The sequence below is a fragment of the Pagrus major genome, chromosome 2, assembly GCF_040436345.1.
Source record: "Pagrus major chromosome 2, Pma_NU_1.0".
NCBI classification, from domain to species: domain Eukaryota; kingdom Metazoa; phylum Chordata; class Actinopteri; order Spariformes; family Sparidae; genus Pagrus; species Pagrus major.
Genome location: NC_133216.1, coordinates 21,497,791 through 21,521,842, shown reverse-complemented (window position 1 = coordinate 21,521,842; position 24,052 = coordinate 21,497,791). Strand labels below are relative to the sequence as shown.

The following is a 24,052-nucleotide window of genomic DNA, read 5'->3' as shown; positions in this document are numbered from 1 at the left end:
TGTAATACTCCAAACTATGAACATAAACAATATTCTAAATAAAACAAAATTTGAGTTAAGCTATTTAATTAATGCCTTGGAAAACGTCATATTTATATTCTTTTTTTATAATCTATAATGATACACAAACTAGTTAATGACTCATATTTCCTCCAAGATACACAACAAAGTTATGGACTGAGATACAACTCACAGTATTTATTACGTTTGATAAATGCGAACAGTGTTTATGAACTGCAGCTCGGAAAAGATAACCACACCACATGTGAAAATGTGTTGATATGCGTGAGATGTGCGTGAAACGAAACGCGTCTTCCAGCACCAATCTCAGACAGACCAGACGATATATAGTTAAGATGGTGCTGCTCAGGGGCTCATAGTTTTAAAAGCAGACAATGATTCTCTGGCCTCTCAGTCAGGGTTTAGTTACAGCTCTGGACTCATACAAGATGAAAAGCAATGGACTGACTATTGACGACAGCCTAAAGGCTTGTATATTGTATTGTCCACAGACTGGGCAGAGCCAAAGCTCATTATTATATTCTATTATTTTCTACATTTGAAATGTTCTACAATTTCTTATTCATGCTCATATCAATTATAATATAGCCTCTTAATTTGCACCAGAATGATACATTTAACTCTAAAATGTGTGGAATTTTCTTCCTCTAAGGAGAATGAGACTTGAGCCAGTCACCTCGAAAATTACGAAACACTGCTGGTGCTTCCACAGCTTCTCAAACACAGCTTCGCCAATCTGTCTCTTCTTCACAGATTACATTTCTAAACTTTCTAAGCACATATTAGGTTATTTTTGAAAAAAAAAAAAAATATATATATATATATATAGTGAACAGTGTGGCTCATCAGTATTGACAGAAATATATAAAATATAGTGAAAATGCTAAAGTACACTGGAGTGGGACACAAATTCAAAATAAATTCATTCAAACCTCCCCATCTACTCACAGATGTGAGTCTAGCTAACTAAGCTAACTGAGCTAGGCAATGTTATCAGTGCTTACATCCCGCTCTGTCACAAGCATGAGCACCTTGTCCATGAGTAGATGCACATTTCTGTGAAGTGACATGGTTGTCAGGTGAAGTTCGGTAGAAAGAAAGTTCCCTCATGAAACTGTTCACAACACGGTCTTTGGATTATCTCAAGTAACCCGGTTATCATTTCTGGGAAGAGGCATTGCTGCTGAGAACTCTTATTTAAAGTGCAGTCTTATCCGGTTTAATATTAGTATATCAAAGACTGTGTAAATACAGAGTCCATGTCATCCTGCCTGCTCTGTATTTTTTTCTCATTTTCATCCTCTTTCCCTTCTTTTTTTTTTAAACTCTAATTCCCTCGCTCTCTGAGGGGCCCCATAACATTAGTCTGAACCCTGTGGAGCTGTCTTGACAGCTCAGCAATTAGGCTTGATAATGCTGATGCAGGTGGAAACCTCATCCTGTCTGGCCTTGACACCGGTAGGGAAAACATGATGACACTCTATAACCGCCGCTCTTATCAGCGCCATCACATCAAAGTGACACAAGTGTGAGAGAGACAAGTTTACATACTGTGCGAGAAGGTTGTTTACAAGTCACCTCTGCGGTCTCCAGAGGGTGTGATGTTAAAGACATCCAGTGCAGGGCGTTCTCTGGTACGTACACCGTAATAAGAACTAAATTGTTTTTCATGGAACATGCCATCAAAACCAATTTCGATGGCATGTTGCAGTAAGCAATAATTTAGCTCAAAGTCAAATTTTATTCATGGAAAGCAGATCCAGTCACACATTCCCTCAATGGGATAATGTCAGCGATCGGTGTGGTGTGGTGCTTTAGCGTGATACTTACACCAGGTGGCTGGTCCTTGGAGAACATGCCCCAGGTGTGAAAGTTGAAGTTGTGTTTATAGGTGGGATGCTCCGTCTCTCCAAAGCCGTAGACGTTCTCGGATGCCAGTCGAGTAGACACTTGGATGAACATGTCTGAGAAGGTAAAACCTGGCACGGAGGAGTCCCAACTGAGGAGAAGTGACAGAGGATTAAATCAATGAGAGACGGGGAGCAGAGGGGGGAGAGGGAATTATTGTCAAAGGGAGTTATTCACAATATGTTTGACACAAATAAGCATAATAACCCGTAGGAACTGCAGGCATCCCTTCAACATACTTCATAAATTTTAATTAGCAGAATTTGAACTGACACTTCTGAAAAACATGGAAGGCTTAATAATGTCACCCTCCGTCAGAGATACGCTTTGAAAACACTCTTTGACGCTCGACTGCTTCATTTGACATCATCACGACTGCTGAACAAGAGGAAGCTACTTAAGGCGCAGATACGCAGGGCAACTTTCTTAAGTATATCTGATTGGGTAAAACAGTGCCGGAGGAGTTGACTCAGCATTGTTACTTTAATCTCACAGGGGTAAGAAAAAGAAGTTTCTTGCCTGGAAATAGTTGAATAGAATTTTTAGCCCATGTCCCTTTTTTTTGTTGCTTGTTAACGGGAGTGTCTGTATTGTTGAAAATTGCCTGGTGACTCACCGCCCTAGAGGGGCTAATTTATTGGAGACGCAGTTCGAGTGTTCGTAAAAACAAAAGACATCATGGGATGCACATATATTTGCTTTAATGATGAGGACAGTGTGTCACTTATGTTTTTTCTGGAGCTACCTTATGGAAGTGCATTGCTGCCAGAAAAAGGAAATCAGTATCATGTTGTAATGTAAGAAGTTTCTTGTTATAACAGGATATTTTAATGTCATTATAAGATTTTTCAAATTATTACTAAAGATAAACTTACCATGTTATGACCATAAACTATTCTTGTCATAACAATATACCTATATATATTTTCGCATTATATTATTAGGTTGTAACATGAAACATTTCACGATACAACATAAAATGTTACAAAAAGATAAGTAGTGAATTTTTAAGTTTGTATGGTGTACTAACAGGAAAACATCTTGTTATAATAATAAACTTTTTATGTTACAACACAATCTTGATCTGTTTTTCATTTTCTGGCGTGGCAGCAGTGCACTGATATTCTACCTGGCTACAGTAGGCTACGATAACAAGGAGTGACAGACTAATGACATAACAAAGATAACACAAAACATGTCACCATATCCACATTCAAGAAATGTTTCTTTATCATTTTATTTTTCTATCTTTTAAAATCATGAATAACATTGCCAATAAGGCTAAATGAAGAACACTTGAAGTGAAACTTGATCTAAGAAAACCAAAAATAACAAAAAAATGCAGCCTCAGAAAATAGCTGTACTGAACAGTATGACGTGTTTCACTCCAGACTGGTACATTTTTGTCGAACATGTAGTTTTTTGTAATTGAGGAACTAATTATTGTATTACTTTGTTCAAACAAAGAGAGAGTAACCGTTTCTAATAGCAAGTGCTGTAGAGGATGTCACTTTGTCTTGGACTATAAAAGGTAAAACCTGAAAAGTGGATGATAAAACAAACTCAGTCCACCTCAACCAATCACAAAACTGAAACACTCACATCTTGGTTCCCGTCCTCTTCCTGTAGACCTGAATTCCAAAGGGGTTGTGGGTAACTGTGACCCTGTAAAGCCTGCTGTTCTCATCGGTGTCAGGAGTAGGAGGAAGAGACAACTCTACAGGAACCTCATAACGTTCTATGGCCAGGTCCCAGATCTGGACAGAGGACGGGATGTTACGTATGTCAGACACATTGAAATGAAGGAAAAGACAGTCACTGAGAGAGAAGTGGCACTACCACTAGCACAAAGAGACAAACAAACACATACCTTGAACTGCAGCATGTCACTTTTGTGGTAAATGATCTCAACACGGAGATTGTTGATGTCTGGTGACCCCTGGCGATTACTGCTCCTGTGCCTCATGTTCCGAGTGATATCGAGTGTCATCCCTGAGACGGTGTCTTTGGAGTTCGTAATGGTGTATCCATAATCAGTTGGAAAGAAGCACCATGGAACACCTGCTATGGTGCTTTTCTGAAAGCGGACAGAAAGGAAAGTGTAGCAGAATATTAAAAACAAAACTTTTTTTTTTTTTCCTGGTCAATTCAGCACATTTTATTATTGTTTTTTTCTGTAGTTAAATATTTCTATAATTTGTTGTTTATTATATTGTTTAGATATCACCTCTGTGCCTGTTACTTGATTTAATTTCCTGATGACTCCAATCCTATATCTAAACTAAACAGTGAGGTAACCATTATAGTTATATTATTATATAGTTATATAAAATAACGGTTGTATATTCCTAGTTTGTAAAGGATGCTGCATTAAAGTAACGTGACCTAATTTTCTGAACCTACCAGACTGTTTTACTTGTTCTAACACTTGCTTTCACCCACTGAGTCATAATATCCACATTACTGATGATTATTTATCAAAAATCTCATTGTGTTAATAGTTTGTGCAGTAGTAGTAGTTTCCAGTCGCCTCAACAATATTGTTGAAATATAACTCTAATGCTACATGCCTCAATGTAAGCACCATGAAAATGAGTCTTGAATGCACAGGTAAAATTTAACTACTCAACTGAAAGGTATTTGGAGGAAATGAAGACATGATTGTTTTTCCAAATTTTTAGTGATGGAATATATAACTAATGTGTGTATGTGCATGTGACTGTCACCCCTCACCTGCCAGATGCAGCCTCTGGCATTGCACTTGGCCTCATCTGCATTCTCCTCTGGATAGCAGTCAAAGCGCTGGTACTCATCCTCCAGCACACTCGGTTCCCACTGCACGACATAGGTCTCCCCCAGAGTCAAGTTGAGGCCTTGGAGGGTGAGAACCTGTGTGTGTGATGAAGTGAAAGGGATGAGAAAAGGTGGGAGAGAATACTGGATTATTCATTTCAAGGCTGCCAGTGTGAGAACATTCTGCCCGAGTTGTCTCTGAGTGAGCAGTTTCTCCTCTGCCCAGACATGCTTCAGACTGTCTGCTTGACGTTGCGTGTGCTATCAATTAAGACACAGCTGTTAATTTCCCTCGCTGTTTCAACAGCCTCTGCTGGGAATTATGAGTCACTCTCACAACAAAATCTTGGGGAGGCCCCTTTCGCTCTCATCACTCCAGTCACCATCTGATACATCCTCAGCTGGTGAGGAGACTTTTGGGATCTTCGTCAGTCATTTTTTTGCTTGTGGTTGTTATGTTTTTTGGAAACATGCTTCGGAAGTTCTGTGTATAACACATCAGTGCAGGACACGAACGCATAAGACGGCATTTTTAGAAAGAAGTACAGAGCAACAAAACTAAAAAAGACATGACTAGAGGAATTGAAGGAAGAGGAGAACGATAAGGAAAAAGGAAGGAATGAATGAGAAAAGGGCAAAAGGACTGTGAGGGAGGCATTTTACACAAGCTCTGTGAACAATATAGGCGGCTGTAAAGCTATATAGATCTCAGGACATGGTTAAAAGAAGCATAATGAAGTCATAAAACGAAATAAAACTCCGGAGCTAGTGTGAATCATTCTATTCAAGTGTATACGGAAGTAATGACGTTTGGCGGCTGTGAGCTATATTCAAGGCCCAGTCCGACTAAGCCTACAAAGACCGATGGACATGACAAGCTGGAGTTTAGGTTTAACAGCACATTTACCCTTCACCCCCAGGAAATGATTACCGCGGAGAGTCATTTGATGAATGCATGCTTGCGTGTGTGACCAGAGAGACCTTGAGGATCTACACAAGCACAGCACACGACCACACACACATGAACACTTGTGCGCACAGAACTATACACAAGTGCAACAGAGAAAAAAAAAAAATCTATATAGTTTACCTAACTGAATCTCTTGACACTTTATAGTCTCTTGCTGTTTGCCCGTAACCCTGGCCGCTTACCGTGGGATCATCGCTCTTAGTCATTCTTTCTCACTCTTTTGTTCACACACACACACACACACACACACACACACACACACACACACACACACACACACACACACACTCCCACAAAGCTTTTATGATCCTCACCCCACGTAAACTGTTATCATTCCTTACACTTAGAGGCTAACCCTGAAATGTACAGTAATGGTTTCAGTCGTGGTCTTATTGAAACTAATGGCGGACGCCTACAAGAGTAGCCACGGTAGAACTCATCCACACTGCATCAGTCCTGCATCTGTCTGTAAGGCAAGGTTCTCCTGACACAGTGGGATATACTGTATGTGTGGGAGTTTTTCATATGTAACAAGTATATAGTTCAATTATGTAATTTGGCATTCCCAAATGTGATTAACTATCAGTGTTGGGAAGGTTACTTATGAAATGTAATATAGGTTGCAGATAAAAATGTTACAAATGTAATAAGTGATAAGTAATGCAACTAGTTAATTACTAAATCAAAGCAATGTGACTTAATACATTTGATTACTTTTTGATTAGTTTTCTGAGAAATGTTTCTAAGTGGGCAATAAGCTGAAAAGCTAGCATCGGCCGACCCCTGTTACACTAGTAACAATGCGCATAAAAAGCCAAAAATGAAACAAACGACAGCAGCAACAGTTAATAAATAAATGAATTGCTGTATTTTTTAAAGCAGCAAAACTGTCCACTTGGCCACTGGGGGGCAGCAGAACAAGCTGTGTACATAGCAGTGACATATTACCACATTATAATGTATATATGGCAAACTTGTCAGCAGTTTCTTTTTACACATTCAGCCAACACGAAGCAACATTAGCATTTACGAGTCATGTTTTTGGCTACCTGGTCCTGGCTAATACAGGTCCAATATTCACTCTGTTTAAATCTGATCTCCATCGACCCTCGAGGGAAATATCTGAGTTCCAAGCTGCTATGTATTTTGCCATGTTAACTAGCTAGTCGCTAACGTGAAACTGAATCGAAACAGCAAAGTTACGGCGCATGAAACCCAAACATTGAGCTGAAAGATGTGCAGCTGACTGGACCTGCAGAATCAAGTGAAAGTTGTTTGTACGATAAGTGAAATCCTTCACATCACAAAATAGTCATTTCCACCAGTGTTAATAGAAAAAATGATGATTACAGCAGTCATGTCTCAAGACATCCTGGAAAGAAGATATTTTACACTTTTTGTTTTTTGAGTTTTTTCTGTAATTTCCCCTGGCATGAAAATAATATGGTTCATTTTGCAATTGCGCATGAACATGCGTGTGTTTACCTTCTTCGTTACATCGTGCTGTATGTTGGCGTCCGGCACGGTGGAGTTCAAGTCACCGCTTAATTGAACATGAGTCACAGAGACGGACTCGGGACGTTGTGACACACCAAGGATAACAATGTTGTCAAACTCCAGATTGTTCGGGTCCTTGTAGCCAGCATGGGCCACATGCATTGTCAATTTGCTCTATAAGACAGAGGACACACAATTACATGGCTTATTTAAACCTGCTGAAGTTATTGCATGCTGTCAAAATTAAAAAAAAATGCTAAATGTACTTTCTGCAGCATATAACATTTTCTATTCTCTATTAGTGTTTTGAATAGATGCCGTAGGTTGATATGATGTACAACAGTCACAGCTTAAATTACTTGGCACTACTGTTACCATAAGCAACCACTTTATAACTCCCAAAACTTATGTCCACCAGTCAAACAGCGGCTCTAATAGATTTCCTGTCTATAAATCCCCCGGCCTAGTGTAATGCTGACGACCAGGAACAACATCATCGTCATGCATTAAACATGTGAGGCAATCCTCAGTGCTGCGTCAAGCGGGAACATGGGGTACTTGATCCAACAAGGCTTCAGCAGCGTTACACGGATCAATCATGCTTGGTGTTCTGGAGTGGGAAAGTCTAATGTCTCTGGTGGTTTTGAACTCTGAACTTGAGTTCAGATCAGAGGGAATATGTGGATTTAAAGAGGTGTGGATTTGTGTGAGAGAAACTTACATTGGCAACGGAGAACGTGTAGTGGATGTGTTTGCCTGTTTCAACCGTCTCTGCAGAGAGAAAAGAGCAGATGTTGAACAACTGATGTACACATGTATAGAACAGATCTTCACTTTTTAATATGGCTGACTGTATTTGAACCAGGCCATCCTCGTCAAGAAAACTGTGAGAGCAGCTTATCATGTCACGTATTTATGTTTATTGTTAGGCGGCGACCTCTAGGAGGCAAAGCCAGGTGACGCAGGACAATTGTGAGACTTAAAGTCAATGGTGACTTCTTTTAACATAGTGATGTAGTTAACTTATGTCACACACATAACAAAATGTAAATCATGTACATAAGTCACATAAGTCATGTATTTACTATTTATTTTCACCCATATTATGGCTTTTTCCAAAACCTAACCAAGTAGTTTTAGTGCTTAAACCAAAAGTATGATGAAGTTCAGGTATGCCTGTCGCTATGCTACAACTATCATGTAATTTTTTTCATTAGGTAATAAGGATGTGGTGCCTTGGGCAGTTATACTAGCTGGGTTTCCGTCCAAATCTAGTGTGAATTTCAACAAGAGTTAATGAGAAAATACGCAAAAAAAGAGAATTAATGGCCATTTCGAACCACAACACATTGCACTTATTTGGAGTTGGATAGTCAAGATAAAAAGCTGGCGGAGCTAATTCTCTAGTTGGTTGTGATTATATCACTGCAGGAGAAGAGAGGTCAACAAGTTGATGTATTAAATGAGTCCCAGTCAGACCTCAAACAGTAGAAAACAATGTAGAAACCAGGATGGAAATATCACATTTATGTTTGTGTCACATATAAATTTGAGGAAGCTTACAGTCTTCTCATCGCTCCACACTGATCTGATGTTTTCATCTGCCATTTTTTTAGGTCTCTTCAGTGGAACAGAGGCTTAGCTGGATGTTTAAATCACATGCTTCGTGTACGTCAAGACTTATTCGGTCTGTTTCCACTGAGCATTTGATTTTAACCATTAATCTCCAAGGGTGCAAACTTTTTTGTGATATTTTGAGATTCTTAGACACTTTTATTTTATGTGGAAAAACAGGTGGCAGGAAATCTGCCCACTGACTCCTGTGATGCTTTGTACCTCACAAGATAGGAGCTTCAGTTTGATGCTCATAAAAAAATGAGTCTGTCTCTCACACACCAGCACATTAGCACACAATACCTCTGGTGTCGCCATCATCCCAGAATAGCTCCCCAGTTGCCTGTTTGTTGTCATCAAGAGCAATGATCAAACCCATGGGGTTCAGACGACTAGAGACAGAAACATAAACACCATACACACATGTTATTGCAATTTGATGAGTCAAACCACTACTTAATACATGTGTACACATGAATATATAACAGGATACACAATTTGCTGCCCTTATGGTGACTTGTGTGAAAACGTGTTTGATCTATATGCTACTGTGAGTGTAATGTTGGATGATAATATAAATGTTTGTCACATAATCCCTGACAGCTTGTTGGAATCTTTCAGCATCACTTGAGGTGATAACTTTGTGTGTGAGTGTGTGTTTACCTGTATGTGGTGGTGACATTAGGCCTCTGTGTGGGGAGGATCGCACCGCCTCGGATGTGTAAACCAAGCTTGTCACCTGGTAGATGCATATCAACATACATTTTGCGGTCTGCCAGTCGTTCCATCTGATTGGGAAGACAACAGAATCTATTAACTCACTTACATTCCCCCGTGTGATGCACTGTTGGCAAGACAATGTTCATGCTGCCTGTTTCAAGGTTAGGACAATGGCCCTATCTTTGCACAAGCTTGGGCTGGTAAATACCGGCTCTAGGCTTGCGTGAAATTGCCATCTCTACAATGCATCTTGGCTTTTTCTGAGGCTCCTTTAACACTAAAGCAGAAATTCAGAAACCATGTTTTGCCATTGTTGTAAATGGATCAGTTATTAGTCTGTGTCTGCAACCCTGATAGAACATGTATTGGGCCTAAAAATGCTCACCACAGTAAACACAGCATAATATACTGACTCGCAGAATAGCAAACCTAAAGTTATTATTCCACTCTGTGATTGCATACACTGTTGCATGAGGTGCATAATGATTTAAAATGGAATCATAAAGATGCCTTGAAGGATTGGTTGATAAGGTATGCCCTCTACTGAGTGTCATTTAAGCTAGTTACTTGTTTACTCCATTGAAAGAAATAGTCCCTATGACATGTGCTCTCTCTGAGGTTGGTGGAGTATGCAGAGTCATTGGGATTCATTCAGTATAGCTTCATTATGTTTGGGTTGCAGCAGAAATCTTAGAGAAGAACATCTGAAAACCTGAGCAAATAATGCCAAACCCATCTACATGGCAATCCTACTAGAGGAACGTGAGGAAATATGTATTTTTGTAATTTGGGTGAACTGACCCTTTAAATAGTAAAATACTGCATGTCCACTTCTCTGAAAAACTTCAGCCTTGTTTCGGACAAATTACAGTTACATTTTCCGTATAATTTTGAAATTATACTGAGTCGTTGCACTAAAATGGTTCAAATGTGTTATTTTTGGCACCATAATGATAAAATGTGCGACTGTTCTGCTAAGAAACCCATTTAAGATGAGGAGACAAATTTCTCTCTCCCTCTCTCTCTGTGTCTCTCTGCCCCTCCACTCATTACTCTGAGGGCCCAGATAGAGCACAGTTAATTTCTGATCCCCGGAGGACTGAATCCTCCGACCAGCCTAAAACAATTTAAAACTCTCTTCTCTCCATCTCCTCTCACTCTCCTTCTACCTACTTCCCTCTCCACGTCCTGTTATTCTCTCTTGTGGTGCTCTAATTCTTTTTTTATCCCATTTTCCTACATTCCCATGGAGGTGTGTGCTTGTGCGTGCGTGTGTGCATGTACCATTTTATACAGTAAAGTATGGGCGAGTGTGTGGGCTGGAGTTAGTGGAGCGTCTACAAGCAATTTCAGATCTTATCACCCCCTCATTGTCTGCCTTAAGGAGGTCTTCTCGAGCCTTGTCTTCTCTTCTCCTTATTCCTGCCGGCCGATCCTCCCATCTTGCCACCCCTCTACATACTGTAATTGCCATCCCCCTTTTTCTTCTTCTCATCCTCTCTCCTGTGCCTGCATTTCCCTCTCTCTTTCCATGTCATATGCTGTCCTTTTTCCCCTGCTTTTCTTTTTTGTTCCACTCCCATCCTGTCTGTTTTTCGCTCCTTCATCCCTCAGTTTTTTCCATTATTTTCTTTCCTCTGTAACTTGTTTTTCATGGTCATTTTAGCTACATCAATACTCCCCTCCGCTCCACCCGTCCCTTCCATCCTCTTACCCAGATAATCACAGGGGACCAACCAGGACAAGGGGCCGGCGGCAAGACAGCCAATCTAATCGTTCATCTGATCAGTGGGCGCTTTACATCGCCACTGTGACGCACAAATAAGGTCCCAAAGGAGCTCAACACCTCTTTTATCTCTTTGTCAGGGAGATAGTCTCTCTCCTCTCTTCTCTGTCCCCTCACTCACTCTATCTTTGTCCTCACTCCCGCTCTGTCTTATCGCTCGCAGTCTCAAACAAAGAACTGGAGGCAAAGACTTTCATGTGATACATGTTCTTCGTGTGTGTGTGTTACTTCCTCAGATGTAGCATAATACTCATAAGCCCCTCTTCCAATCATTTTTATTGGGTAATAAATGTTTATGTTACCAATTAATTAATCACACCTGTGCATTCCAGCTAATTCTAACGCAATAACCCTGCAATTAATCCCGTTTAGTCTATTTGTCATCCTCACATTTACGAGGCTTCTGTTTCTTAAGACCGTATCGCAGAGATGTTGATTCAACTCTATGCTAATTTTTTATGCCTCTCGGTTTTGAATCAGATTGCATTATGTTGAAATGTGTCTCTTTTAATGTAAATTAAATGGGGAAGAAAACAAGAAACACCCATACTGTGCTGTCAAATTCAAATATAAGTAGTCTCATGCTGCCTATTACCAAGAATTATGTGGCCATCATCACATATAATAGACTGTCATTCATGTCGTGTGCACTCTACTTGGAGTACAATCGGTTTGTTGCAGTTTAAGTTCCGTCTTAATCTCTGAAGAGAAAATACATCAGCGACAGTTTGAAGTGGAAGAGCTACAGTGTCTGCAGTGTTTGCTGTAAGTATATGAACTAATGTACAGGTATACCAGCAGTAGTTATCATAATTATGACTCTATTTATGTTGTGACACATCTTAAAGGAGACATATTATGCTCATTTTCATGCTCATATCTTTATTCAGGGTTGCTGCTAGAATTAACAAGCTTTAGTGCTCAGAAAGCCCATCAGTTTCCCACACTGAGGAACCTGAAATTCTTCCATTGGTGCAAACTTTGGCCTTTTTAACTTCCAAGACCTTTTACATGCATAAGTGTCTCTAAAAAACATTGAAGGAAAGGAAAAGAGGACAAAAAGAATAAGCATAATAGGTCTCCTTTAAGAGAACTGTTTGAAAGAGTGCAGAATAGTCTTACCGTTTCATAGTTGTACCAAACAGCATCAGGGATATATGCCCGCACCTGTTCCACACCCTGCAGAAAACAAGGACAAAAAATATTTTATTCATGTGTGTGTGTTAGAACAACGATCTAAATGTTTTAATCTCGAACATTAGATACATTATGTGCCTCTGATTTGTAAAGTACCTATCAAAGGGTGTTAGCTTTGTGCCTCGTGTGAAAGCATGCCCGTGTTTGATTTGTGTTTGCAGCCAGTTACACCTGCTTTAGCTTACTGCGCCAATCCTGACACTTTAATCTCACAAGGCTAAACATGAGGAGACAGACTACAATACACCACAAAGGAAGCACGGATACGTCTCGCTGCCATAAATCACTCCGACTTAATATTAAATAAAAAGGAGATGAAAATGTTTCCATCAAGGAGAGTTATTTTAAAACTGCCTATCATCTGATATAAAGTTTCCACAAAGCCCTTCTGACATTTCAGACTACAGTGCTACGGTGCAACAGATGATGGAAAAGACAGCATCAAGCGACGACTGATAGGTGACACCCTTTGATGGCTTAAGGTGGTGGACAGACAGGAGCAATCAATAGAAGAGCGCCTAGCCTTTGATAGCGTTGTCACTTCCCTGCTCTTTCTGACAGGGCAGAACAGAGGGAGAGAGAGAGATAAACACAGAGAGCACAGCGAGAGAAAGAGCGAACCACAGGTCCTCGTCAAAGCACACCAAAATGGTGAAACAGACTATGTCAGCTGCGTAGGCCAAGGCCGTCTGTCAAAGACGCCGGCATCACACTCCCTTTCTCTCTCTTGTTCTCTCTCTGTCTCTCTATCTTCAGCTGCATGTCCTATTTTGTGGCCCTGTGGGGCCCGTTATTAGGAACAAGGAAGAGGGGTGACAGGAAGCCAAGAAAAAATAAACAGGTAGGAGAACAGGGAGCAAAGGGTAATTAAACTGAGGAAAAGAAGAGCATATTTGAAAAGCAAGAGCACAGTATCAGAATCCACACATTTTTACACATTACATTGTGTTTACAGGTCTTGGAGAGTTTTATCAATTCTCAGTTCTCAAGCAGTTCTTCAAAATGTGAACAAAAATGAAAAAAACAAAAGTAGTACCGAGTCTTTTGTGGCTCCAGAGCAAGCTGCATGTAATCTGATACATTTTCTCCAGTGATGTCACTCAGAGGCTAAGTTGCATTGTGGGTAATGTAGGCACCAGGTTTTGAAAAGCAGTCCGCTAGTGTAGCATTGCTCTTCTACCAAAATCAATACAGCAGAACCAGGGATATCAACTTCTTTATTCTTCCCTTTCCAAACCCGGCACGTACGTTACCCACAATGCAACTTAGCCACTGAGAGGCATCACTGGAGGCAATTTATCAGATTACATGCAGCTTCCTCTGGAGCCACAAAAGGCTCTATACTACTTTTTTTTTTACATATGCAGCAGTGCTCCCCAAGACCTGTAAACACACTTTAAGGTGTTAAATTGGTGGAGTTAGCCTTTGTTAGCTGCATGACTATTTACAGGTTACTGTGTATGATTAATATGATATCAATATTTCATTTTTAAATGTCATGGTTAATGTGAAAAAAAAGCATGAATAAGATATGATGGAGACATATTGCTTTAATGGCCTGCTAACCAAATTAAATGACTTAAAGTCCTCTTTGGGGGCCACGTTTGCAGTTTGAGGCAGGTCACCTGTCACAACCGCTGCACAGCCTGTGGGATGACAGCCGGGGGAAATGGATGCTCCCCCTATACCTCGTTTTCTGGTGTCTGATTTGCTCGCAGCGCCTATCACTCACCCCGCTGACAAATGGGTAGCGACTGCAGGACTTAGCATGGCTGCTAAATGTGATTGAGAGGGACAGGGCGTGAGGCCTGTATCCTCATTTAGAGCAGCGAAGCCCGCTTAGCCATAAGGTAAGATTTGATCAGGTGGGCCAACGATTCATACTGGCAGAATGATCAGATGGTAGCTGAGGTAGATGAGAGAGGCAGCGAGAGACAGAGAGGAAGAGAGAGAGGTGGCGGTGGTGGTGGTGGTGAGGGGTGGGATGAAATGAAATGGGATCACAAGGGTGAGTTGACAGCAGCTGATTAAGAGAATGCAGATGAGATAAGGGAGCCAACGTCTGATGAAAGGATGAGCTAAAAAGAAAAGGGAGTAAAGAGTAAGAGGAGGGAGAGTGGAAGCATGGATGAAGACCAGAGGGGATGACGGAGAAAGAGGGAGTGCAGGAGAGCTCCCCAGTTTATCACAGAGATCAAGGTTAAAGCATCGACTGATCTGAATGATAGAGCACGAGCATCATTAGAGAGAGGGAGAGGCAGGCGGACAGAGCGATAAATAGAAAGAGACAGAGAGAGATGAGAATAATGAAAAAGGAAAAGTGGAGGTAGGATGTGAGGGGTTGTTAAAGATCAGCCTGTGACCTCTCTCAAGTCGCTGACACTATCTCTTCACGTGGCCCTTCACAGCCTGATGCATCTGTAAAAGATAGTGGCCACTGTTCTTAATGCCTGCCTTCACTCTGGCTTAAACCACAGCACCGCGCCTCAGCAGCACCCTGTCACCACAAAAGATGAATATTCAGCCGCAGCGGATTCGCCGTTTTGGAATGAGTCCTTTTCAAGTGGCGGAGCAGAGGTATGAAAAACTTCTAAAGCTTGTGTCAGTGTGCCACGCTGCACTGCTATGTCAGTTTTCTACAGCAGATTAAGGATTTCATGTCAAACCATAACAGGCCATGTTTAACGTGAAGCTATTTACAGACAACCCAGGAGAAAAAAACAAAAAACAGATAATGTGTTAGAGAGGAAGTAAAAATCATGATTTATAGACAGTCTCGCTCAGAGTGAAGATGAAGACACTAGTTTAACTCCTTTCATAAAGCCACAGACAGATAGATTGAGGTGACATTCGGGTGTGAAATATCTGATAAAATATAAAAGACAAAAAAATCTCAACTGCTTCCGACTCATCAGAGAGTATCTTCCAGCTCTACGTGCATGCCATGATATTCTCACAGCAATCAAAATGCATTAGCCCTTGGTCATGAGCCTTAAGATCCACTACAGGCCCCATCACAAAACTATATAACAACAAAGTGTTGTCAAAAGTACCCAAAAGTCATATTTGAGTAAAAGTAAAGATATTATGTTATTTGGTAAAAGTGAAAGTTACCCGTATGAATAGGACTTGAGTTAAAGTCTCAAAGTATCTGACATTAAATGTAACTCAAGTATCAAAAGCAATTTTCTTTCAATTAGTGTACTTAAGTATCAAAAGTACAAGTAAAAGTAAATTATATATACTGCATATCTACATGTATGTATGTACTGTACACTATGGATCAACCGATAACACAACTGGCTGATTATTGGATCTGATGTTCAGCATTTTTGGGTGACAGGTCACAGTGTGTCAGTTGAGACTGTATTGACAATATTCTGCCACTAATACAGCGTTTCTGTCAGATACAGATTGTTTTGATAGCTAACTTGTACCTTTTTTTTTTTTTTTTTTAATCTCTCTGCCCGCCACAAACTTCAGTATTCAGAGGCGGGAGGGGAGCTTCGGTATGGAGTCTTGACAGTATTGATCAAGCAGCATGGTGCATCTTTGGATGTGTTGTTCGGGTTTGGTTTGACCCACATTTTGGACACTTGAACAAGTGTTGCTGGAAAGCTTACAAACTCTGTTTGTGGATGATATTCTGGTCAAATTGATTTTAAATTTGAACTCCCTCATGCAGGGAAACAAAATTACTTGTATTTTTCGTTCCAGCGGTGTACTGTATATGTGGCTGTGATGTGAATGACTGGTTGTGAACATAGAGCTGTCAGAATGTGCCATGGTGCAGTAAGGGAGGGTTGTAGGGCTGAATGCATCCTACTGGCTATTAGAAAGAGTTTCCAGATGAGGGGAACATGGTAAGCACGCATTTGGTCTAACTCCCTAGTTAGTTTATCCAACATACTGTAAATCCGTTCATGGCATTTCTGCACCAACACAAGCAAGTTCATGAATTTCCCGTTTCATAATCTCTATTTCGGACATTTCTCTCTACTCAATCATCAGGGCACTCTGATGCAGAGCACATGGCTTTTAAAAGTTGGTCAATAATCGCCAGCCCCGAACACACCCACTGATAATGGATTTCTTATCCAGTTTTGGGTTAGAATACAGTTGAATGTGCTTTTTGGCCTTGAAAAGACCCAGAGAAAGCGCATTTTTGACTGCTATTTACGTTTGTCTTTTTGCTTCGCGAAAACAACCTGCATACTCACCTTATGGCCCAACCCTGAGGACAGCTTAAACCCTGAGGCACCTCATGCAAAAAAAAACCTCCACTTCTCGTATTAGAAACTTTTCACACTGATTGAAGTTACTTTATCCCCGGCCCCACTACGAATCCAATTCGCTTTCCACTATTCCGTAATTCACGAGAGGCCATGCTAAATTGCTTATTAATCAGGCCACTTTGACATGACCGCAATTGCTGTGTGTATGCACACATACACAAGCACGCACAGGCGTGCACATTTACACGTACACACAGGGGCACGCATTCACACACACACAAAGATGCACAAACACCCACATACACACTTCTATCTACACTTCTAATCTGCTAGTAATGAGGTCAGTGCTCTCATTAGAGCTGAGAGAAAAGAGGGAGGATATGAAAGAGAGAAGAAAGAGGGATGAGAGGAGGGGAGGGCAACAAAGAAAATCCCATGTCATGTTTTCCCAGTGGAGGTCAGAGTGTGCGTGTGTGTATGACCGTGTGTGTGAGTAACTGATCTCATCTGCATCATCTGCAAGACACATTCCTCTGTGTACTACATGCGTGTTTCTATATGTGCTCGATATGATACTTTCTAGGTCTAGATGTGAGTACTTGAGGGCCAAAGCATGTTCATATGTATGTGTGACCGTTCTGGGATGTCCTTTTTTAAAAATTTTGTTTGTGTGTTAGCTGACCGGGTCTAGTACAGGTGTGATGAGCAGGTTTCTTCCCCAGAGGAACTGGCGGTCCACTGTCCAGGTGGAGCTGTCAGAGTAGAACCTTGGGAGTGACAGAGAAAAGTATAGAATCAATTAGATATATTTTTCATAATATGTTAAAAACCAGCATGTCTGCGCACTGCCAGGCTCTATGACAACATTTGGGCCAATGTATGTCAGTAAGCTACAACAACAATATATTATCACTATTTCCACCCTCAGCCATTCATTATTCATTCAATATTATTCAATTTTGGCAAAGTTTAAAGAAAAACAAGCGCACTGTGGCACGCTTAAAGGGTAACTCCGCCAATTTTACATGTTAAAGTGTGTTTACAGGTCTTGAGGAGTACTACTGTATAGGTGGAAAAAAGTAGCATGATACCTTTTGTGGCTTCAGAGGAAGCTGCATGTAACCGGATAAACTGCCTCAATGGCTAAGTTGCATTGTTATGTTATGGTAATGTAGGCACCAGATTTTGAAAAGCAGTTAATTGGTCTAGCATTGCAATCCGATTATACTGTTGGACCCATTATGGACAGTTTAAAAACAAATGACAAAATTCCATATAGCATACCCAGATATATCCCCTTTTTCATTCCCTCTTGGTCAAAAAGTGTTGCCTACATTACCCACAATGCAATCTAGCAACTCAGTGACATCACTGGAGGCAATTTTTGTGATTACATGCAACTTCTTCAGAGCCACAAAAGGCATTGTGCTACTTTTTTTCAAATATACATTACAAGTCACCATTATGGTTGGGTCTGAGCTAAGAATGTGCTTTCACTCATTGCTTGTGACAGAGCAATGAATGTTTGAATCGGAGCAGCCACTCCCTAAAACTTCAGAACCTTCACAGCCCAATCTAACTGCACAACTCAAGAACATACTTTCAACATTTTAAACGACTTACTCGTGCATGACGGGACGAACAACAGTCTCCCCCGTGGTGTGGGCTTTGTAGAAGAGTGTGTAGAGGTAAGGCAGGAGTGTGTAACGGATCTCCAGGTAATGTTTAGAGCTCGCCACCAGCATTGATTCTGGGCCGTATGCAGCTGGATCCTGGGGCTGGAGACAGGGAGGGAGAAAATAAAGATTTGACTTTTATCCACAGGGTAAAAGAGATGAGAGAATGGAGGAGAGAAGTTGTTTGAACCAGGGAACGAATAACTCGGAGGGAAAATGAGGGAAATAGAGAGACTTGAGGTGCGAGGACATAAAAGGCTTGAAGAGGATGGGGAGGAGGGATGAGAAGCTGGGGGAAAGGGGGAGGAAGAGAAACAAGGAACTGATTTTTTAACATCAATTTATTCATGATGTTTAAGTGGACATTAACCTTATTTATAATGATTAAAAGGGAAATTAACTTTACATAGGACTCATCTAAAAGCAGAGTTTGCCAAGAGAATGAGCAAAAAGAGAACACGAGAGAAAGGAATAAAGGGGAAACGAGTGTGAGAAAGAAACGGAGAAGTATGATTTAATTTCTATGATAGTGGAGAGTGAGAGGGTGATTAGCTGCTAACAGGCCGTGCTCCTCTCATCTGGCTAATCATTTATGCCCTCGGCACCTCTGAGAGTGTGATGAGAACTGCGTGTGCGTGTGTCTGTGTGTTTTTGGACCGGCCTGCATGGCCGTGTGATGAGAGCCATGATTAGGGCAAAGCAAAGGTCACACATTAGCCGTCTCGTTTAGTGGAAATCGTACTTCAAATTCATCATCATCATGTGTCTGTCCTCCAGCAAATACACCCCCCCTCCACCACACCCAACTCCCTCCTTCCAACACACGCCATTTCTTACTCAACCCCCCCCCCCCCCACTCCCTACCTCAACGCTGTGCTATTTTTGCAGCAGTGATGAGCATGAAATGTCACACGGAGAATATTGGGAGAGCATCAATTTTCGCGCTATTCAATGCCGCCGACTGACTTTTCTCCCCTTATTTGCATTCATCTTCAATAATAGCTCAGTATGTAACGTCGATATAAGCACTGTTGTAGGCTCAGCGGGTGCTTTTCTTGTGTGTCGCTGTGACATTTACTCTGATCCGACATGTGACATTTAAATTCATGGTGTGCTTGTTACAGATAAACATAAATATCTCTCCATCGTCATTACAGTCCAAATGATTATAATTGTTATTATTAAACTGGTTGAGAGTCATTCTCTGTGTGAATCTTCTCTGCTCTGGCTTAGAAAGATTTATCATAATACTTAACCTTATTTAACCAACTATTAACAGCAATGGTCCGATCATAGGGCGGCCTGTTAAGCTTTGGACTCATGTGCATTATGAAGTGGTGCGTAAGGGGAATTATGAACAATACTAAATAAATAAAGAGTTTTGATGGTGTTTTGTTTTTCTTTTAATTTACCCTCTCCAAAAGCAAACACGACAGCAAAATCTGTCAGGGACGGATTAAACAGAGTGTCCGTCTGCTGTCTGCTAAAAGGTGAGCAATTCTCATTGGACTGAATAGGTGCTGGTATCTAGTTTTTTAATACATTTTTGAGAACAGGGCTTAGTGAATTACATTTACAATTTCTTCTCAAGTAAAAAAAAAACAAACACTTTGTTGGTGGTGTAAATGAGTGAATGATGATGCCCATTCAAAGGTTATTCAAGGGTCCGATGCCTATGGGGACCACTGAAGCTTAAACTGCCTTGATATTTGACAATACACTGGCCGTATAACCGACGTATGGCACATTTTATTGAAGTCATTTAACACAATATAGCATTAACTTTATGTTTTACTAAAGTGTAAAATCTCATCCTCTTCGATGAGTATCAGCAGTCTGGCACTGAGCTTCCGTGCTACGTTTTACTTCAGGCTCAGATGTTCCAATACCCACTGCAGATATAATGATTTGCAACAGCTTACATCCCCAGAGTTAAACCCAAAATCAGAGTTCCCACTGCTCCCATTTTCCAACTCGGTTGTACTACTGCTGGTGATGACAATCTCCATGGATACTGAAAGACTTTTCTATTTTTGTCGGCTTGGAGTTCACGGCACCTATGCAATGTTATGAAATGAAGGGTTTACCCTGCAGCATTTTAGACCGAACAATGGCTGCGTGATACATAAATCTCACACTGACAGTCTAAAATAAGATCTGTAGAACAAAATGCCTTTACACTACCTTGTAGCCCTCAGCGTTGTGGTTCCGGCTGAAGGGGTAGAAAGCTCCCACCTGCATCCAGCGACGACATAACTCTTCACTGGAGTCGTCAAAGAATCCACAGATGTCAGCTCCGATCTGAAAACGCATGGAGGGATGACAGCTTGACATTTAGCCAGAACCTACAGCATATATATATCTATTATGTTAAATGTTAAATTCAGTGTATTGGAATCCTACAGTGACAGAGAAAAGGGGATGCTGTGGATACTTGAAGATTGAAACTGAAGTAGTATAAAGGTAGCTCTATGTCTATCATAAATGTCAGTCCAGGCATCCTCAGAAAGAAATGCATCTGAGGTCAACAAATCTCCTGCGGCGGTGGAAAATGTGGCAACAATGTGATAGCTGGCCACATATTTGTCTATGAAAATGTCTCTCTTGATGTCTGTTCAGTTCAGTCAAGACTTACTGGCAGACAGTAGACGTGTGCAGTGATCTTTATTTACATTAATTGCACAATGGAGTCCAACAAAGAGGCTTCAGTCAAAGGCCAGTCCGCGGAGACTGCTTGCTTTCTATTGTTTACTACTGGCCACATTTTACAACAGACTCAATGGGTGGGGAATCGATCCAAATCCCATTTCTCCTGCTGTCCCTCTCTCTCTTTCTCTCTCTGTTTGTGCGAATATATGTGTATATGTGTGTGTGTGTGTGTGCTGAAGAAACCCAAAATCTGCTTGACACAGTCCCACCATGATGTAGTTGGCATCTATAAGACCACCTGACGTGCACAGCTGGAGGTGTGTGTGTGTGTGTGTGTTTGCATGCGCGTTCGACTCCCTGTTGTTTTCTCACCGCTGTTTGCTCCGCAGATACACACATGCGAGTATAGAGTGCACTCGGGTACTGACTAGCGGTCTATGTTTTTTTGAACGCAGTAGTGTTCCTGTAAAGAGAACCGGTGTTCTTCCAGACATTTTAATGGATCTCTTTCCAGACACACTTTTTCTTGCCTGCCCCTCTGTCTTTATGCCTATTCCTGAACATAGATCTCAATTAGCAGCTAAATCCTCTTTTAGAAAGAGGCAAAAGAGGAACATCTGAATGCCAGAAGTACGTGTTAACTAAACTGAAACACATAATAAAAGCTACGGCTGGCTCCAGCTCCTGTATGGTACAAGTGTTTCTCACACCTAAAAGCATTTCCTTCTCTTTCAGAAATACTATTTAAGAGGAATCTGAGCCTCGAGTGAAATGTGCTTTAGTCAATGTCAATGGATTTACTACAAAAAAAAAAAAAAAGAACCAGGCTGCACAGGGCTCTTGGGTGCCTGGATTATTGTCTTCATCTGAAATTCATGGGCAATCGAAATCAAACAAAGCATAACTTCTTCTTCTGCAAGGGTGCTATGACAATATCTAAGTCAGAGGAAAGGGCTACAACACTAATCTGCAAATTTATACTTGTCTACACACAGAAAAAGCCTTGAAATGTGGTCCAAATTAATATGCTAACACTGAATTTTATGATGTGATGTTTTAATCTGTACAGCCCGGATGAAAAAAAAGGTTACTCGTCGCAGTCATAACCAGGTAGAACACCTCCCCTCACTCACATCAAGCATAACGTGAACAGTATTTGCCCTTCTGTGAAGGCTTGCAACTCACATAGGGGACCCCAAAGAGTCCAAACTCTAGCATGCCAGGGATGGCCCATTTTATGTCGTTCCAGTTGGCAGCATTGTCCCCCAGCCAGTGACCCGAATATTTTCCCACACCTGGGAAGGAGGAGCGGGTCAACATCAGGGTACGGTTTTCTCCAAACACCCGCTGCAGAGCTCTGTGGGATGGGGAGAGAGGAGAGGCAGAACAAGAGAGAGGGAGAGAGAGAGGTCATTAAGATAAAAAGGACACAGGGACAGAGAGAGAGAACAGCACAAGGGAGAAACAGATACCAGACACACATACACAATCACATACATGCTCACAGGGAAGAGCGGGATTGAGGGTTATTCGGTGGGGACAAAGCCAGAGCTAGTAGTACTTTTTCCTTCCCCTATTGTACTTTATTATTTTGTTTGATGAGGAAAATCGAAGCAGCATTGATTTCCATGACAATACAAAACCCTGATGATGTTTACAAAATGTGTCTCCTGCCAATAATACATTTTAATTAGTGGACAGAGGGGAGGAAAAAAAGAAGGAGGGAGTGAGAAAGGAGACAAAAGAAAGAGGCACTAGCCTTTTTACTACCAAAGGAGTGAGTCAGCAAGTCCACTCATCAATGGGCTGGTATTTCATGGTCTCCAGTGCGTATGCATGTGCTGGTAAGTGTGTTGCGTGTTCCTTTGCGAATACATTTTGTGTGTCTTTGTGCACCTGCATGTACCATACAGTATATGTGTATTCTGTGTGGTTGCGATGGGTAATACCGCGCCACAATGTGCTATAAGTAAGACAAGCTGCATATAGTCTGCAGTGTGTTTTCTTCAATCAACAGCAGGGCCTCAGTGACAGATACTCACTGTACCTGGGAAACATCTGAAGGGCATTTTATTGCTAAAAGAGGAGCAGCAGAAAGGCCGACAATGAAACTTTCCTTAATATTGATTTCTCCACATATACATCCAAGCTGATCGGTGGGATGCCATGCAACCAAGTGTCATCACTGCAGCCTTTAACATGCCACTTGAATATGACAAATAATAGTAAAGATGCAATAGGAATGCCGTGCCATCTCGTCTCCTGCCTCTGCAGACACCGTATTCGGCAATGCTGGGGCTACGTTCAAGAAAAACACCTGAAAGGTTACTGTGGCATTTTATTCAAATGCAGCGATATTTATTGGCATCTGAGGTTCATCTGAAAGCATATCGAAGTGATAAATCAGCATAAAATGGCTGCAGAATATCCCAATGAGTGGAAAACAAAGCTGGAGGAGCCCTTGTAATACTGATGTGAAACATATAGTATAAAGTATTACTGAAAGCTGAAGTTTTCACAGTTCAGGCGCCATCTATGCTCCTTTCTGACATTTAACCTCAACATATGATATATCCTTGCATCGAGGGGTGTGCATTGCATTTGTTTAGTACTACGGGGTGTTGCTTTGCATCCGCCGAAAAAGCCATTAGTGCAGGTGTGTGCTGCTTTCTAATTGATGCAATTTCCCATACCATCACCATTAGTGCATATTAAAATTCTGCAACCGACGCCGACTTTAGCCTTGTTTGTAAATGACTTGCTGAGGGCATTGAGGCTGTATAAATCCCTGCACTATGGTACATGTGACTGCAACTTTCATATCCCAGGCATTTAAGCAGTTTTCTGTTGTTGTGCTGCTCTTGCTCATGTGCCAGACCTCCAAGAATTTACTTAACTGACTACGGTGACTATAGATACTCCTTGAATGATGAATCTGATGTGCTCTGAACCTCCTCTGCTCCTCTCTTCTCAGATTGCCCTCGGC

At 41.2% G+C, this 24,052-nt stretch overlaps 1 protein-coding gene across 1 annotated transcript in view; it reads right to left on the bottom strand.

The window, feature by feature from the left end:
* si (sucrase-isomaltase) overlaps positions 1-24,052 on the bottom strand; it is a 72,690-nt gene that overhangs the window by 28,287 nt on the left and 20,351 nt on the right. The window contains exons 15-27 of the mRNA XM_073487735.1: positions 22,252-22,423; positions 20,602-20,718; positions 18,365-18,519; positions 17,424-17,508; positions 12,432-12,488; positions 9,467-9,591; positions 9,107-9,195; positions 7,911-7,960; positions 7,178-7,363; positions 4,663-4,818; positions 3,800-4,006; positions 3,532-3,686; positions 1,852-2,020 (exon numbers count right to left, since the gene is read on the bottom strand). Of these exons, the coding sequence (XP_073343836.1) occupies positions 1,852-2,020; positions 3,532-3,686; positions 3,800-4,006; positions 4,663-4,818; positions 7,178-7,363; positions 7,911-7,960; positions 9,107-9,195; positions 9,467-9,591; positions 12,432-12,488; positions 17,424-17,508; positions 18,365-18,519; positions 20,602-20,718; positions 22,252-22,423 (1,723 nt within the window). The remainder of the gene's footprint in view (positions 1-1,851; positions 2,021-3,531; positions 3,687-3,799; positions 4,007-4,662; positions 4,819-7,177; positions 7,364-7,910; positions 7,961-9,106; positions 9,196-9,466; positions 9,592-12,431; positions 12,489-17,423; positions 17,509-18,364; positions 18,520-20,601; positions 20,719-22,251; positions 22,424-24,052) is intronic.